General features: G+C 45.9%; 1 protein-coding gene across 2 annotated transcripts in view; it reads left to right on the top strand.

Moving 5' to 3' along the window:
* NPRL3 (NPR3 like, GATOR1 complex subunit) overlaps positions 1-17,750 on the top strand; it is a 41,250-nt gene that overhangs the window by 13,978 nt on the left and 9,522 nt on the right. For both annotated transcript variants that reach the window (XM_031060489.1, XM_014308755.2), the window contains 5 exons: positions 1,179-1,260; positions 7,342-7,479; positions 8,943-9,099; positions 11,088-11,194; positions 12,362-12,491. In XM_031060489.1, coding sequence (XP_030916349.1) covers positions 1,179-1,260; positions 7,342-7,479; positions 8,943-9,099; positions 11,088-11,194; positions 12,362-12,491 — 614 coding nt within the window. The remainder of the gene's footprint in view (positions 1-1,178; positions 1,261-7,341; positions 7,480-8,942; positions 9,100-11,087; positions 11,195-12,361; positions 12,492-17,750) is intronic.

Raw genomic sequence — 17,750 nt, forward strand, 5'->3', positions numbered from 1 at the left:
CCAGGGAGGCGCTGGTTGTGCCTTCTTGCTTCTCTCGTGCCCGGGATCACTGTGAACAAGTTTTGGTGCTCTGTAGCATTCTGGGAGCTTTTCCCTGCATTTTGCCTCAGCCAAGTTCACTATCCCTGTGCAGAGATGTGAGTTTTAGAGGTGTGTGGTGGCCTTCACAGGGGTCCCAGGATGAGGGAAGAGACAAGAATGACTCTATGTTTTGACTCTATGTTTCAGAAGGCTTGATTTATTGTTTTATGTTATATATTATACTAAAACTATACTAAAAGAATAGAAGAAAGGATTTCATCAGAAGGCTAGCTAAGAATAGAAAAAGAGTGATAATAAAGGCTTGTGACTGACCAAGACAGTCTGAACAGCTGGACTGTGATTGGCCATTAATTAAAAACAACCCCATGAGACCAATCAAAGATGCACCTGTTGCATTTTCCAGCAGCAGATAACCATTGTTTACATTTTGTTCCTGAGGCCTCTCAGCTTCTCAGGAGAAAACATCCTAAGGAAAGGATTTTTCATAAAACATGTCTGTGACAGAGGTGAAGTAATTTCTTTGATTTCTTTGCTAGCTAAGTTCAGCACAATCCCTGGAGACTGTGCCCTGAGCCATCATGTTTGCCTCTCCCTGTCAGGCTGACATGGAAGAGCTCCTGTGTGGCCTGCTTCACCCAACCTAGAGCAAGTTTTGCCTGCTTTAATGCTGTCTGCTGGGTCACCAGGCTCCTTATGTGGAAGCTTCACTCTTATATGATGTTACCCAGCTAGCAAACAGTTACAGAGCATTTTTATAGTACTTGGAAAATGCTCTGTAACTGTAATGCTCATAACAATATGTACTATTTAAGGTGAACTCTGACAGTGATGCATTATCTCGCTGCAAGCATTAAAAATTAAAGCTAACAGCTAGAAAAACAAAGCATTGAAACTCATCATTTGTCAAATTTGGTTACATGGGCTTAACTGAGTTGAGGTTTAGCAGAAGTTGGCAATAATTCACTATTATCATCTTAATGTGTAACTTGAGTTATTGTAAAAGATTTGAAAGATAATTGTAGATTAAAATGATACAAATTGTGTCCTTAAGATACAGGTCGATACCCAGTGGGGGAAGAGGAAACTCTTTGATTTGAAGTCAATTATTTGTTTTCTTGTTTTGAATCTTTCCATAGCCACAGAAGGGCCCCAGTCACCTTTTCATCACATCCTACCCAAGTGCAAACTGGCCAGAGATCTCAAAGAGACATATGACAGGTAAGTTGGATTTTAGCCTTTCAGTCTTGGCTCATAGTATGCTGTTTCTCATTGAAATCTCTTGGCTTGGTTCCTAAGGATATTATCCACTTCCTTATGCTGTTAATCATTGGGGTTTGGGTTTTAAACCAGGCAGAGCAATGTGAAGCCTGGAAGTCAGGTGAAATGTTTGCAGAACTGCTATCCTAATCATTACCTTGGTTTGTCTTTGTTGTCCTGTTCTTAAAAGCTGATGATGCCTGTCACAGCTTTAAGAATTATTATTTTCTTCCTTAGCACAGGGCCACCTATTGACAAGTGAAGTGTAGAACTGACCAGTGCCATAACAGAGGCATCACAGCACTGAGGGAGTGCTGTAAACCTGCAGCTAAGGGGAAAGTGCTGCAGGAGCACTGATGGCAAGTCAGGCACTGCCCTGGCCCCATTTGTGCATGTCTGGACAGCAAATTTGGATGAGATGCTGAGACTTCCAGCAGAATGGAAAGTGTAACATGCTGTGTCTTGACTGGGTTAGAAGTTCTAGCAAAGGTTTCAAAGCAGTGTGGGGCTGTTGTTGAGCTTTAGCAGGAACCTGTGCTTGTCAGTGCTGCCTCCTGGGGCCCAGAGGCTCCTGCAGCCAGGATTGTGCTTGGGGAAGGGCCTGGACAGAGGGACACAGAACCTCTGTGTGGGGGAAAAGATGCTGTGCCCCTTGCTTGAGGTGCTTGTCAGGGATTCAGGGAATCAGGCTGGATTTCCTCAGGGAACCCTTTATCCTGCCTGGGTTGTGACTTCTCATGTACAGAGGGGATCAGAGCCCTGTAAGGTAAAGCACTGGGAGGCTAAATAATATCATAGGGCATCAGAAACTTCTGCTAAGCTGCTCTTTGTGTTCCAGACCTGTGAATTTCATCTTGTTTGAAGAAATGTTGTATGTGGTTACACACACCTTGCACAAAACATAAGTACTAAAGTTTAAGTACTAAACTCCTAAGTAAGGCAGTTTTTATGCAGCCTGTAATTCTAATATTCCAGTTATATTTTTCTCTTCCTCTAGGGCTGTGTATTTATGACTGGGCAAACCCTAATCATGTTTCCAAATATTTTAGGGGCACAGTGACATCTTGTGGCATGTAGCTGTGACTGTAGGAATACAGAGCTCATGGACTGTGCTGATGTGAGCCTTCCCAGAGATAAGGGGGAATAAACAGACCATGGAAAAATGCACTTTGGTGCTGCCCCCAGCTGTAAAACAAGGCAGTTTCTCCCTCATTTAGGCATTGTGAGTGGGGAAGAAGTGGTGCAAGTTGGATTTTGACACTTTTGTATGACACTGTCAAAAGCAAATGTAAGACTTCTTTGGTGTTGGTAAAGAATCTGAAGTGCCTGGGTGCTTGATTGGAAAGTTGTACTTGAAAAGGAGCTGACAGTGTTGTTGAGTGATAAGGAAATGTTCTGCAGGGCTTTTCTATTAATACTTCATATGAGAGCATAGGAAATATGCTTGTTATACCTGCAGTCAGATCAGCTGAGAGGAGCTGCAGCACCTTGCCAGGCAGGCATAGATTTAAAATTATTTTTTAGTAAGGTAGAAAAAGAGTTCTAGAAATACAATTTTCTGAATTAATTATTCCTGTGTGGCAGCAGCTCTGGAGTGAAGTCTGTGTGGTCTGTGAAGTGAGGGTTAGTCATAAGTGACATGGGGTTACAAAAAAAGCCGGATAGACAAGAATGCATGAAATAAGTCTTGTCTGTAAGATAGGCACCAATCCTGCTCACAGTTGTAAAACTCCTGCTGTAATGAATATTTTATCCAGTTTGGACACCACATTTCAAGAGGGATTTAGGCCACCTAGAGAGTGTGGAGGAGTGTGAATGACCTCAGAGGGAAGATGGAAAGGTTTGCTCTGTTGCTTTTAGAGGAGAAGGGAGTGCTGGGAAGGGTAAACCTTCGGATGCATGCAGTGACAAAGTGCTGTTCTAAATTTACAGAGACTTCTGGCATAGCCTTTGGGTGTGGGAGAACAGCCAGTGGAGTGGAGAGAGCACTTTGAATTGCAGATGGAGCCCAGCTCTCTGTTTGAGATTTGCTCCAGCCAGCATTTCCAAGTGCCTGCTGATTTCTGCAATTCCAGCCCAATTTCCAGGGTTGCTCCAGAGGTGCTGTCGAGCCCTTGGCTTCCTGTAGATGGTGCTGAGGTATCTCAGGCAAGACCCAGCATGTCCCTGAGCAAGTTGGTTTGTGCAAAACCACAAGTAGAAGAATATTTCTGTTGTTCAAAGTGTTCCTTGGTTTTGAATGAGATGCCTGTGTTCCATAAGGCAGGATCAGTACCCAGAACATCTTGACTAGCAATGGAGTGGGATTACACTGACAGCTCAGAGCCTTTCAGCTTCTACTTCCTGGGACATTTTGTCTCTAATGGAGAGAACTAGAATGTTTCTTTTTGATTAATTCAGAAAATTGAGAGTCTTCATTCATCTTGTCCTCAAACTGAAGCATTGTGTGGAACAGTAAGCAATGGTTTCTAGGCTCAAGAAATTTTTCAGGACTTCAGTGCTGAAAAACTTATTGGTGTTACAATATGTATCTTTTTAAAGGAGCTTTCAAATAGTTTTATCTGCAACTGTAGATAATATGTGAGCTTGATAGTTACTAACTGCCTGTCTGGTTCTAGCAAACTTCTCTTAGCTTTGCATTGGAATAAAAGTGAAAGTATGGAGAGGTTTTTGGGGAGGTTTAGATTGTTTGTATCTTCTTTTTTGTACAGAAAGAGCCTTTATAAATTTTTAGCCTAGTGGGACTCAACTGTGTGGTAGATCTAGCCCATCTCAGCTCAGGGAATAATTCTGTGAGACTTAAATGTTTTTTCTGTGGCTGTGCTGTAAAATATAATCTAACTAGAGTTATTTATCAAAGGACAGCCCTTTGTCCTTTATGAGGAAATGTGAAATCATTTCAAAGCTCTGAGTAGTCACAACCTCTAGGAAAAACAAACTCCAAAGCTACGAGCTCACCTTCACCACACTCAATAAGATGTGGTTAATTTCTGATATAAACAGGACAGATGTGATATGAGGTGTGTATATGTAAAAATTCATAACTCTTTTATAAATGTGAAGTGGGATTTCTTTGTTTTGCCAACACTTATGGAAAAGGCTGCAGTTCTGGGAGATGCTGGCAAAATTTCATGTTCTCATTTTGGGGTGGTAGCTCACAGCTCAGGACACAGCAGAATAGAGCAGAAGAGCAGTGATAGTCCCTAAAATATTCCCCAGCTTCCTGCAGCTCTGGAGGGGTTTCTGTACATTCAGCAGCTTTCAGCTGATCTCACTTCCCAGAATTAGCACACAGTCCTGTGAGCCAGAGTAAATATTGAACAACCACAGCATCCTCTGATAAGGAGGTCCATGTTTTAACTACTTTTTGTGTTTCTTTCTATTTCTTCTGAACTTTGCTCCTTCTTGTAGCATGAGATGTCTCATGGGCCTTGTGATGGAGAGACATTAAACAGCTTTTTCCTGTTTGCCTCTCCCTGTCTCAGTTTTAAACTCTGTTATCTGATCATCCTGATCCTTGGCCATGTATCCCTCAAATCACTGATCAGGTGTTACCAACCAGAGATTTTAAAAAAAGTGTTGAAAATAAAGTTTTTATGGAATAAAATGTCTTGGAGGGTTTAATACCCTATTGCCTGAATGTTTGTGTCTATACTGGGGACATAATTTAACTCTGCTGTCTGGCCAAGGGCAGTTGCAAGTGTTGCTGCTGGAGGGTGCAGCTTGCTCCTTGTCAAATTACAGACACTTAATTATTTTCCATCCAAGGAGGGGCAGGTGAAGGAGAAATTGTGTTCATAAAGCTATAATGAAGGCTGGAAATTGTACAGCTGAATGCAAATGCAGAAGAATAAAATTAAGATCCAGATCAGAACCGAAAATCTGGTTTTCTTGTTGTCTTTAATTCTAGGCTCTTGTTGTGTAGCGCGGTGCAGACAAAATTATGCTGTGGAGAGTGTAATTATGTAATTAAACCTTTTGCCTTAGTGCACTTGGACCAAACAATGAAAGGAACCAACTGGATCTTTGTCTGAATGTTAAACTCTGCAGGGGAAATGTCCCTGCAAGTGTTTCATGCTTTCATGTATCTCTGCTGCTCTTGGGTAACCTGTTTTTACAACCCCAAGAGCTTTCAGGTGGTCTCTGAACTCACTTGTCCCATTCCTTTATTGGCATGATTCCCCTTGAGAGGATTTGGCCTGGGAGATGGTGTGGATAACCACAGCTTCAGCCCTTTCCCTGATGGATTTTGAGGGAATCCAGCTTCATCTGTTTGTGGTGGGATAAGCAGTGTTACTGGAGCTGCAGCATTTAATGAACTAAACCAGAGGTGTTGGTGCTTTACATGTTCCTTCAGGGCTGGGAGCCTCTGAGCAGACCAGAGCTGGTGGGGCCAGAGAGACACTGGATTCACCCTCTCAGTGCCTTTTAAAAAGAGGAAAACACACAGTATCTGCTCCATTTGCAGCTTGAAAAATCAGCATTTGCCAGAGTTCCATGCAAGATTTGAGAGCAAAACCTTTTGAGAAGTGTTGTCTGCAGTGAGATGTTCCCAATGAGTCTGATCATGTGCGAGGTGGGAGGGGATGCTGTTTGCTCCTCACCACTCTGTTGTGGTTTGGTGAGTAGTTGCACCAGCAGCCAAAGCTACCCAATGTTTTTGTTTAAAGCTGAAATTTCTCCTCTCTCCAAACCCTCTACACAGCCAGATGAGCTTGAAAAAGAGCATGTTAGTTTGTGACCTGCAGTTGAATGCTGGTTATAAATGGTTAAATCACCACATAAAGACTTTTCCAGAAGTGTATTTGCTCCTGGCCTGTTCCTGGCATGTTTTTTAATCTGTTTTGTGTAGAGGGGGAAAATTCATGGCAGTTATTGACATAAAAGTCAAATTGCAAGTCTCAACACACTTTGAATTTAAAATTCAGGCTGGAATTTTCAGAGTGCAAACTTTGAAATTTGATTTTAAGCCAAAAAGCTTTCTTTGGGAAGAAAGTTTAAAATTGAAAGGCATTGACAAATTCAGTTCTCAGGTGTAGAGCTTGAGATTGATAAGTTTATGTGTTCCTAACTCATGGAAAGGTGTGGTGTGCCTTGCTGCTTCCTCCCAGCACAGCTGTTCCCAGGCCAGCATCCCCTGCCTGTGGAAAGGGAATATTGGTAAGGGTTTGCAGGGTGGTGCTGCCTTAGCTCCTTATGGTACATTCCCCATTTTAAGTAAATATAGTTCCCTCCTGAAGTGGATTCCACCTCTTGTCTAGATTTGCAGACTCTGTAAAAGCACCTGAATGATGATCCTGGCTCTAATCTTCAGCTTTTCTGGTTTGTTTTTGTTTTTTTTTTTTTTCAGTAAAAGAGGCTTATTGTTGCTTTCAGGCTGAGTGCCAGGGTTTGACTTTATTGTCTTTATTATTCCTGGGACATCCCTTGCTTCCACTCCAGTCCTGTTGTCTGGAGTCAGCTGAAGGGCTTAGCTCAGTCCTTGTGGTTTCCTAGAGTGAAGAAACCATGTAACAGACACATTTATGATTTCATGTCACAAGCAGGAACAGGTTAGTAAGGAAACAAACAACCTAAGCAGAGCACAGGGAGGCTGTTATTGTGGAAATGTGCTGCTTGGAACAGCCCTTGCCCAGTACAGACATCCTCTTTTCTTTTTGCTTGGAGGGGAAGATGGAAATTTGAGGTGAAAACAGTGTGCCCAGTTCATCTTTGCAGCTTTGGTCTAGAGAATTTTCCTTTGCCTTGCAGTAGATCTTGAATAAACTTCTTTAACTTGAGACACTGCTGCAATGTTAAGGGCAGAGGAGCAGAAGGTCAGTGGTGAAGTCTTTCAAATCTCCCTAAAATGCTCTAGGGGATGGTGCTCTGTATGTCCAGCTGGGGGGGCCTTGCAGGAGTCAGCTGGTCCTCAGCCAGCCTGGGGACAGGACAGGGTGCATTCAGTCTTTTCCTGTCCTGATTTCTGGGTGACCCTGGACCAGAGTTTTCATTTGTGATTGAGGGTAAATGCTGTATGGATTGATTGCCTTCCTGTTTTAGTCTCTGCACGACAGGGGTGGTTCGTTTGCACATCAACAACTGGCTGGAAGTGAGTTTCTGCCTTCCTCACAAAATCCACTACGTTGCCACCAGCTTCATACCCCCAGAAGCAATCGAGAGAAGTTTGAAATCCATCAGGTAAGAGCAAGCTCTGCCCCTCAGAGTGTGGCCAGTCCTTGCTCCTGTTCCAAGGGTGGTGCTGCAGATGTCTGAGGAGGCTCAGGCAGGGGCATGGTGTGACTGGGCTGTGGAGGAGGGGAGCCCTGGGCTCAGACAGGACTCTCAGAATCTCACAGAATCACACAGAATCACACAGAATCACACAATAATGAGGTTGGAAGAGACCTCTAAGATCATCGAGTCCAACCTGTGCCCCAACACCTCAACCAGACCATAGCACCAAGTGCCATGTCCAGTCTTTTTTTAAACACATCCAGAGATGGTGATTCCACCACCTCCCTGGGAAGAGCATTCCAGTACTTTATTATTCTTTCCTGAAAAATTTCTTCCGAATATCCAACCTATACCTTCCCTGACATAGCTGGAGACTGTGTCCTCTGGTTCTGTCAGTGCTGCCTGGTGGCAGAGCCCAACCCCACCTGTCTGCAGCCTGCCTTCAGGAAGGTGTAGAGAGCAATAAGGTCACCTCTGAGCCTCCTCTTCTCCAGGATAAACAGCCCCAGCTCCTTCAAACATTCCTCACAGGGTTTGTGTTCCCAGCCCCTTACCAGCCCTGTTGCCTCCTCTGGATGTGCTCGAGCATCTCAACATCCTTCCCAAACTGAGGGGCCAGAACTGGACACAGCACTCAAGGTGTGGCCTCACCAGTGCTGAGTACAGGGGCAGAATGACCTCCCTGCTCCTGCTGGCCACACTATTCCTGATCCAGGCCAGGAGCCATTGGCCCTCTTGGCCCCCAGGGCACACTGCTGGCTCATATTCAACCGGCTGTCAACCAGCACCCCCAGATCCCTTTCCCCCTGAGCACTGTCCAGTCACACTGTCCCCAGCTTGTCCCTGGAGCTGCTGCTCTGGCTCTGTGGTGCTGCTGGATTCATGGTGGTTGGAAGCCACAGCCTTGGTGTTCTCTTTAGGTGTTTGTACTGAGGGGATGCTGCAAGAGTGGCCTGCACTGTTTGGAGCCAGGAATTGTGTGTTCATTTTAATCCGTTGGCCCAGAAGTAATTCTGCTTTTGGAAGAAAGAGAGCCCAGGTCCTGTGATGCCTTATTTCCTGTGTTTGTTTACCTGCAAAAGTAATTAACTTCTGCTTTCTTCCTTTCTTCTGCTCCATTCTGTATTTCAGTATTGCAGATGAGCAGTTTTCAGATTTGTTCTCAATTGTGTGCCAATGCAGTGCAGTCTTTTTTCCTTTGTCACTGGGGTATCCAGTTACCATATAACTCTCTGTCTCCTTTTCACAGGGAGCCTCTTATGCTGTACATAAAAATAAGCTGATTTTGAACCCAGTTAGAGCAAAAGGATGATATTAGAAATTCTTTTTTTACCATTACATTGACCCCAGGTATCGTGGTGTAGAAATAACAAAGCCTTCAGGAAAAGCTGCAGTTTACTGTGCAAATGTATTCTATTTTTCTGCAGGCCTTACCATGCCTTATTACTTTTAAATGATGAGAAGTCATTGCTTAATGAGCTCCCGTTGGACTGCTCTCCTGCCCTGGTGAGAGTAATTAAAACTACCTCTGCTGTGAAGAATTTGCAGCAACTGGCTCAAGATGCTGACTTGGCATTGCTGCAGGTATGGGGAGCTGTCAGCAGCTGCTGAGAGCTTTTTAAATCACGAGGTGTTTTCTCCTGTGTGCCCCTGGGCTTGTGTGGGGCAGGAGCATGGCAGCTCCTGGTGTGAGCAGAGCAGGGAGAAGGTACCAGCCCTGGAGCCTGGGGAAAGGCTGGAGAAACAAAGGGCAGGGGTGCAGGGACAGTGCTGGGCAGCCCTGCAGCCAAGCCTGTCTCAGATGGGAGTCCCCACCCCAGGGCTCTCTGGTCCCCATCCCCAAGTGTCTCTAGTCCCCATCCCAGGGCTGTCTGGTCCCCATCCCCAGGTGTCTCTATTCTCCATCCCAGGTGTCTCTAGTCCCCATCCCCAGGTGTCTCTAGTCCCCATCCAGGGGATCTCTAGTCCCCATCCTGGGGTCTCTGGTCCCCATCCTGAAGTCTCTGGTCCTCAACACTGCTCAGGACAAGTCCATTAAAGCAGGCTGATGAAAAACTTCTCTTCAAATTGTGAGCACCTCATTGTGAGGGCTGCCTCCCACAGCCTCTCTGGTCCAGCACCTGACCAGCATCAGAGTGAAACCTTTCCCCTTGTCTAAGGGGAATTTCCCATTGTTCTCCTTGTCAGGACCTGTCCCTGTGTCCCTCTGAGGACAGTGGCTCTGTCTGCTCTGTGTCTCCTGTTTGGTAGTTAAAACCAGAGCAGGTTGTATTCCTGACTCACACCACAGGGGCCTGTCTTGGTCCTGCCACAGTGATGTCTACATGCAAATGAAGCACCCAAAATGCAGATGCAGGTTTACAGCTGCCATGGCCAAGTACCCCTGGAGCTGCCAAGATCTTTTCTACCAAAGACTTGTGAATGCCTGAACAAACCTTCCCATCCATTTCCCTTAGTCCATTAGTGCACAGACTTGGCATTCATGGGAAGAAGATTTATTTTAGGCTTGGGCACAGATTTTGAGCCAGTGTCCCCAAGCTAGCAGCTCTTTCCAAATGCCCTTCCAGTAGTGACAACCAGCTCTCAAATCTGAATTGCTGGAGGTGACGTGATGAGCCCTTGGAAAGGGAAGTTTGTGCCAGTGGAGGGATGAGACTCTGGCTCTCACATGAGTTGTGAGGCCACTGAGAGACCCCTGTGGATGACTGTGATCATTTGGGATGATCACATGAGCTGATCCCAGAGAGGGAAGGGCTGCTCCATGCTCCTAAGGGTTGATCCAGACCCAGGGGCACAACCTGTGCTCTGTGTGACAGGGGAAACACAGCTCATCATCACATGTTCTCCTGGTCATAGGGCAGTGCCTCCTCCTGTTCCAAGGGAAAGGTCCTGCTTTGTAATAAAACTCCAGGTCTGCCTGCAGTGGTCTGTGGTGTTACTTGGCTATAGGATGAACTCTGGAAATTCCCTACTGCTTCTGTAGTTTTGTTCTCCACAAAAAAGCACAGCTAAATGCATCTAATGATACAGGCTGGATTTTATGTCTTGTAGACACTATTTATGTGGCTTTTCCAGAGCCATTAGCAACCACTGACTTGTTTAACACATTAAAATACTTTATGTAGCTCATTACTGAAATACCTCCGTGCAGTAAAAGGCAGTGTTGGTTTCCTTTATGTTTCTGTCATAGTAGAAGCTGATTCTTTTGTTTCATTTTTCATGTATAACACAATGCATTTTGTGCATAAAGAAAAATAGTTTTTGGGGGCATGAAAAGAAACTTAACTTGTATTGATACAGTTTGGAGGAATTCCTTTGAGGCAGGAAATACTAAGTTGCTTAGAAATGTGAAGTGAATCTCTGGAAATTCATAACCTTGTCAAATGCTTTTTGATCTGCCACATGTTATATTAAACCATGAATTTATTCTGAAGGCTGGGTGAAAGGATGGAACATTTTTCTTTCATTTCAACTCAAATGAGACTTTTTTTGTTGTTGTATGTATGCAAGGCTTGCTGACAGTTTGTATATTGATTTTGCTCCCCTAATTTTTCCCTGTTTTCTCAATACAGGTTTTCCAGCTTGCAGCACATCTTGTTTACTGGGGCAAAGCAATTATTATTTATCCTCTTTGTGAAAACAATGTCTACATGCTTTCTCCAAATGCCAGTGTCTGCCTGTAAGTAGAAGGAAGATGTGTTGGTGGCAGCACAGGGCTGAGGAGTGCAGATGCACTTTCCTTCCCTGACTGGATACAGACTGGGATCTTCATGGATTTGAGACTGTGCAAAACACAAACCATTACATGAGCCTGGACTTGCACAGCCAGTGTGGGCAGGGAGGAGCAGCAGAGCAGATCAATATTCCTCTGTGGTGCTGAGGGCCCTGGAAGCAATATTTACCCTGTGGAGCTGCTGTCAGTATTTTTAGTAGTCCTGCTCACTGAATATCCAATATGGGAACATTTACAAACTAAAATATTCACGATTAAATTAAAGGAGTGGTTTATAGAGCTCTCTGACATGAATCAATAGTAGCAAAAGTTGCCATTCTGTTGTTTCACATGCTGCCATTGCCTGCTGTGTGCCTTGTCACAGACAGAAGGCACCATGGCCATTGGGAGAGCAGGCAGAGCCACTGCAAGGAAGATGTGGAGGCATAGGAGGGTATTTTTGCTCTGCTGAAGATTGGCAGCCCTTCCTCTGTTGGATTTTGAGATGCTTTTAGACTCTGTGTTGGAACTCAGTTATAGGAAAATAGTTTTAAATCAAAACTTTGGTGATGGAAGTATAAAAATAGGGCTGGAAGGGACCTTGAGGTCATTCAGCAACAACTGTGCCTGTGTCAAATATGGCAGTGCTGTTCCTGAAGGCCTTTGGAGGTGGAAATGCCAAGACAGACACTTTTCCTGATATTTAACTTGTCTATCCTTCACTTCAGTCATATTTCTTGACCTGTCAGCATGGGGAGGGGGCACAGCCACATCTGCAGCTGCAGTTGGCACATTCAGAGGTTGTGTGTGTATCCTGCCCAGCCCTGCCCAGACTCTGTCCCTTTCACCAGAGACTGCACAGGTCTGGACTTTTTAGCACTTTCATTTTTCTCCTCTGGATTCCCTCCACACCTTGAATGAAAGGCTGGAGCTGGATGTAAGGCTGAGGTGAAAGTGCATGAGCTCCTGGCTGCCTTCTGCAGGACACAACATGCCATCAACTATGCTTGGGGGTTTTCTAGATCACAGGGAATATCACACTGGGGAATTGGCACTTCTGCAGTGCCTAATGGGATCCCAGCTACCCTGAGCAGCACTGCAGAGCTGATCTGTGCCTTTGCCTCTCTGCTGCAGGTACTCTCCCCTGGCAGATGCCTTCTCCTGTCAGTTCCGGGGTCACAACCTGCCCTCCATGCTGGCCAAGTTCTCCCTGCCGGTGTCCCTGGCTGAGTTCAAGAACCCGCTGGCACCGCCTGTGCAGGAGGTGAGCTGGGCATGGGCCCCTTGTTCTGCTGCCCACAGGGATGGACTGCTCCTGGAGCACTCTTGGGCACTGCTGAGCACTGCTGGGCACTGCCCTGAGCTCCTTGTTCTGCTGCTCCTGGAGCACTGCTGGGCACTGCCCTGGGCTCCCTGGGCACTGCTGGGCACTGCCCTGGGCTCCTTGGGCACTGCTGGGCACTGCCCTGGGCTCCCTGTTCTGCCCACAGGGATGCTGCTGCTCCTGGATCACTGGCTCAGGAACCTGCTGTTGCACATTTACAAGTTCCCAGTTACTGTGTTTCCAGCTTTATGATTTACTGTTTCATGTCCTCGTGCCAAAAAAGCTGTGGGGATGTTCAAGGTGAGAGGATTCTGAAAAAGCACAGTCCTAAAAGAAGTATTAGAATGGTTCTTCTCATGGTGTGATGTAGTAGGGAAAACTGAAACTCCATTTGGTCTGTCCCAAGCTGTTACCAATTGGTAGGGCTGAATCAAGTTTGTGGATTTCTCACAATCACATTTGATTTTATTCTATTCCATCTGCTCCAAGCTCACAATCTGTTTTTAAAAGCAATCTGTCTTAGTTTTGCTGTAAAAGTGGACTTGTTAAAAGGCTTTTGGAGGAAGTAGACTCAGCATGGGGTCAGCAGAAGTCCATGTGTCACTGCATTAGCTTCTGAGAGTAAAGATCTGTGTTAATAAAATATGGATTTGGGATTTGGGAGCTGTTTTGCTTGTGCATCGATCATGGCTCGTGGCATTTCTGGGAACTGGTGGAACACAGGAGGGAGCTCAATAATGTGAGGTCTCCTGGCTGACTGCTCTGTTCCCAGATGGAGGAGCCTGGACTGAGGCTGTGCCTCAGTGTGGCAAAGGAGGCCCAGGCAGAGTTCTTTGGTTGCCTTCTCCTGGTGTTTGTTTCTGGCCTTCAGACTAGGGTGCCTTGGTGGCTCCAAGGCTTTAGCCCCTGCTCACATTTAGAGATTGCCATCACCTGTGCACTCCAGCACTGCTGGGAGGGAAGCATTGGCTGTAATTACAGGTTCACAGAGATGGTGATCAGAGATAAAAATAAGTAATGATGTAGTTCTAATTCCAGTAGCATGTACTGGTCAGCTGCAACCTTGGGAGACAGGGGAAGAGCAGGACTCCACTCTAGTTACAGACAAATAAGTATCCTGAAAATTGAAGCTGAAGTCATAGCATTAATTTTATTATAGTTGCAGTAGCTTCAGGAGACATTCTCAGTAATCCTTTTAAAATTAAGTACTTGCCTTAATACTTCTCCTTCAATAGTTCTGCTTGTTCTCAGACATCCTACTTTTGTTTAAAATACATAAATAACGTCTGTCACTTACTGCTGCAGTTATGCCTTGAAACAAGGGTGCAATAAATGCTTACCAGAACACTTGAGCTGGAGTGCTCAAGTGTTTTTTAGAGTGTGTACCTTCCCCCTGCTGCTCACCTGTCTGTGGTGGGATCCTAGGGATCACCAGCACAGCTTGCTTTCATCATCCTTTCAGCCTTATTGGAAGGATGGAGGATGATGCTGTGAAAAGTTGTGGCTTTTTGATAAAGCAAAGTGTGACAGTTCTTAGGGGAGTTTAGATTAGAGTGAGGTTTTATGTATTTTTGTATCAGTACATTTTCTTCTACTCTGATTTACCTATGTAGGACTTCTTGTGTTATTTTTTTCATTTTTCAGTCTTTTAAGAGATGTGACTTCAATCCCTGCCCTGAAGTGGTCAGGCTCCAGTTGTAATTACAAAAGATCTAATCAATACAGCAATTAATCTAATGAAATGTGGGTGGGTTTTTGTTCCACTGTGCTGTGATAAAAGATGATGTACTCTGAACTGTAAATATTGTCAAAATGTATTCGCTTTGCCTTTGAAAAAAATAGCAAAGGTGGGACTTCTCTCTGTAGTTTTGTTCTTTGTGTGCACAGGAGGGGATGTGAGGTTTTTTAGCTTTAAAGATTTCCAGTGGCTTTCTGTTATCTCGTGCTTTTCATCAGGCTGAGGGCACTGTTTGTGCTCCTGAAGGTCACTGTGCTGAGGGGCAGTCCTGTGGCAGGGGTGAATCTTCTGCAGAAACTGCTGTGGCCTCGTGGCATCCATGGCATCCATCCCATTTGATTCTTCTCTTAAGCAGGGGATTGGCTCCCTGCTTTTGGCATGTGCTTCTGGATGGGTAAAGAATACAGAAGGCATTAATAAAGCTCACTATAGGAAATAGGAGAGCTCTCAGAGCTCTTCCTGTTTTTATACAAAAATATTGCTTGATTTGAAAGGGGACAAAGTTATTTTTGTTCAATTACAATTACATGAGTGGAATTCCTCTATTCCTTTGGGTAGATGGAAAAAAAGTGACACTCATTTTGCTACTTGGTGTGCTGTGGTATTTTTTGGCTGGTAGGAGATGTGAACAACCTGATCAAGGACAGGGCTGCCTTGGGAGTGCATGGCTGTGTGCTGCTGTTGCTGTCTACCTGTCAGGTAGGTGGGAGGTGTCAGATCAGAGGTGTGTGCCACTGCTCTCAGTGTGCTCTGTGCCACAGACTGAAAGTCTTGATTGTGTCATCTTGATCTCTTTTCCTGCCTGAGATGAGGAGCAGTGTATTGCAGTAGAACTCTGGTCAGTGTGTATCTGTTAGTTGAGAAGATTTTGGTGTCCTTGCAGTGCTCCCTGCTATTTCCCCTTCTCTGTGTTTCCTTTGGATTCCCTGGGCCAGCAGCAGGGTGAGGATGAGCCCTTGTCCCCAGCTCAGCTGACCTCAAGAGATCTTGGTGCTGTTGAGCTGTAGCCCTGCTTTTCCTCCCCCCTCCCAGTGTGTGCACACAGGAGCCTTCCTCCCTTCCCTCTTCCCTTTCCTAGAGCTCTGGCCTCTGTTCATTCAACCTGTTCCAGCTGCAGAAGGGTTCTGCCAGGTGAGCAGGTGGAATTCACTTGGGGAGATGCAGTGAGCTGCAGGGCTGGCAGAGAGTGAGGGAGGTGATTTCTGCAGAGCTTGTGCACCTAGGGGGGGTGAGGGAAGCAGAAGCTGTTCTCCTCATTTCACAGGGAGTTGTCCCCATTGTGACTTGTCATGTCACCAGGACTTACTGCAGTGCCTGGGTTTGTCCTGGATCTCACCAGGGTGCAGCCACGGGGTGGGGAGATCTGTGAGCTCACACCAAAGGGAACTCACAGCAGAGGGAACTCACCTTGCCTTGTGGTGTTTTGGCTGGAAGAGGAGCAGTTTGCATCTCCTCTACCCTGAGCCCAAAGAAGCTGTCCTTGTTCTGCTGCCTGTGGCTGTTGGCTCGTGCCCCTGTGCTCTCCTCCTCCTGTGAGTGGCACAGCCTTGCTGTGAGTGCAGGGCACGCTGGGCTGCAGCTCTGGGGCTGCTCAGTGGGGTCTGCACCCCTTCCCAACCCCTTCCTGGGAAAGCACAGGAGCACCTGGTGGCCCAAAGCCTTCAGGTCAGCACTGTTCACTGGCAGGATCTGTCCCAGGCACTGCTGCTGGTGCAGGGGGACCTGCTGTTCAGGATAAGGATTTCTTTGTCCAGCATCAAATTTCTTTACCCAGCTACTGTGCATGAAAGTGCTTTGCAAACCAAGAGTTAGGGATGATGATTGTGGCTTCCCCTCCTCTGCCCTGTAACCTCAGCCAATTTATCTGCCTCAGAAGCTGTAACACCTCTCTGCCCTGCCTAGAGCAAACATGGACTAGCAGGAGGGATCCTCTCACCTGTAAGGAGTGTTCCTAGGTGAATTAGGCATCCCATTTCCTTCCTGCATCTCCTTTATCATCATGCACATTGTCATTACTATTGTGGTTCTTTAATTCTCCCTTGATGGGATGTGGATAACTGCAGGAAAAAAAACCCAACAGATGGGAAAGCAAAGACAGCTGCTGCTGAACAAAATCTGTTTAAACTTTTCACTTTTGTTTCAGTCAGTCTGGGAGTCAGGCACAGGGAGATGAGGCCTCTGCCTTGTGCTTGCTGAAAACATGTCAAGCTTTGTGCAGGGCTGATGGAAAATGAGGCAGGAAAATGTGTCAGGGGATGGAGTGGGAGGGGAGCTGAGCTGCCTGCACACCCTGAATGGGCAGCTGTGTCTTCAGGGAGCCACGCTGCACATGGGGCTGCTCTGCTGCAAGACATTTGGGAGCTTTTGTTGGCAGAAGTAGGGAAGTGGGATTAAGATACATTTATATTCACTTGGACTGGGCATAAAATCAGGGGTTTAGCACAGTAAATGAAAAGAATATGTCATGCTAGGCCTGAGTGGAGGGAATGGTTAAGCTGAGAATTCACAGCTGTTAACTAATGATTAAAATGGCAATATTAGACAGTGAATGTTTCATCCTACATCAGGAGGAGTTTGCAGAGTCTGTTTCCTGTAAAACAGGGAGAAGTTTTTGTAGCTTGTGTGTTTTCCATGAAACAGCATGGTTTGAATGCTAAAGGAAGGTAATACATTTCAGCAAACATCCCTGCACCCCGGTGGCTTTGAAGGTGTCATCATGCTGAGCCAAGGCAGCCCTCAGTTCTCCAGTCAGACCTTGAAGAGGATTTGTATCAAATAACTGGATAATCCAGGCTGGAGAAAAGGGGCTTGTGTGCTTCAGTAGGCAAAACAAGCTGTATTTTCACTGTCTCCTCACATGGTGAGAAACAAACTGGGATTGAGTGCTTCTAGGCTGCTGTTTTCCCTTCCCTTTCCTGAACCTGGTGCTTCTCCCAGTTATCCTTAACTTTTTAGGCCTGGGAAAGAAAACAGCCTTAAAAAATCCTTGCAGGAAATTTAACACATTTCTCAAGTTTTGCAAATGGCCCCAGAGAATAAGGAATGCTGGATCTTGTCCCTCCAGGACTTGGGGCTGAGCTTTCCTCTGGCCATGCTGAAGTGCCCAGCTGGGCTGATGTGCAGTGCTGTGTTTTTGGAAGCCAGTGCAGCCTCTCTGCTTGTGCCAGTGTGCACAGAGCAGGGCATTGTACCAGTGCCTTGCCTGACACCCTGGCACTGCTCTGGGCATGGCCCTGGGCTGCTCTGTGCCAGCAGGAACAAGCCAGATGTGGCTGCTGCAGCAGACAGGACCCCCTCTGAGCAGGCTGGAAAGAGGCAGCACGGGCAGACAGGAAGCATGAAAGGAACATGGATAAAATTTAGATTGAATTGGTAGTTAAATTAAGCAACAGAAAATGTTTCACTCTATATTTCCATCACAGTCCTGGTGTTTCAGCCAAAAAAGGCTGGCTCTGGATTCC

This window comes from Geospiza fortis, unplaced genomic scaffold (assembly GCF_000277835.1).
Source record: "Geospiza fortis unplaced genomic scaffold, GeoFor_1.0 scaffold114, whole genome shotgun sequence".
NCBI lineage: Eukaryota > Metazoa > Chordata > Aves > Passeriformes > Thraupidae > Geospiza > Geospiza fortis.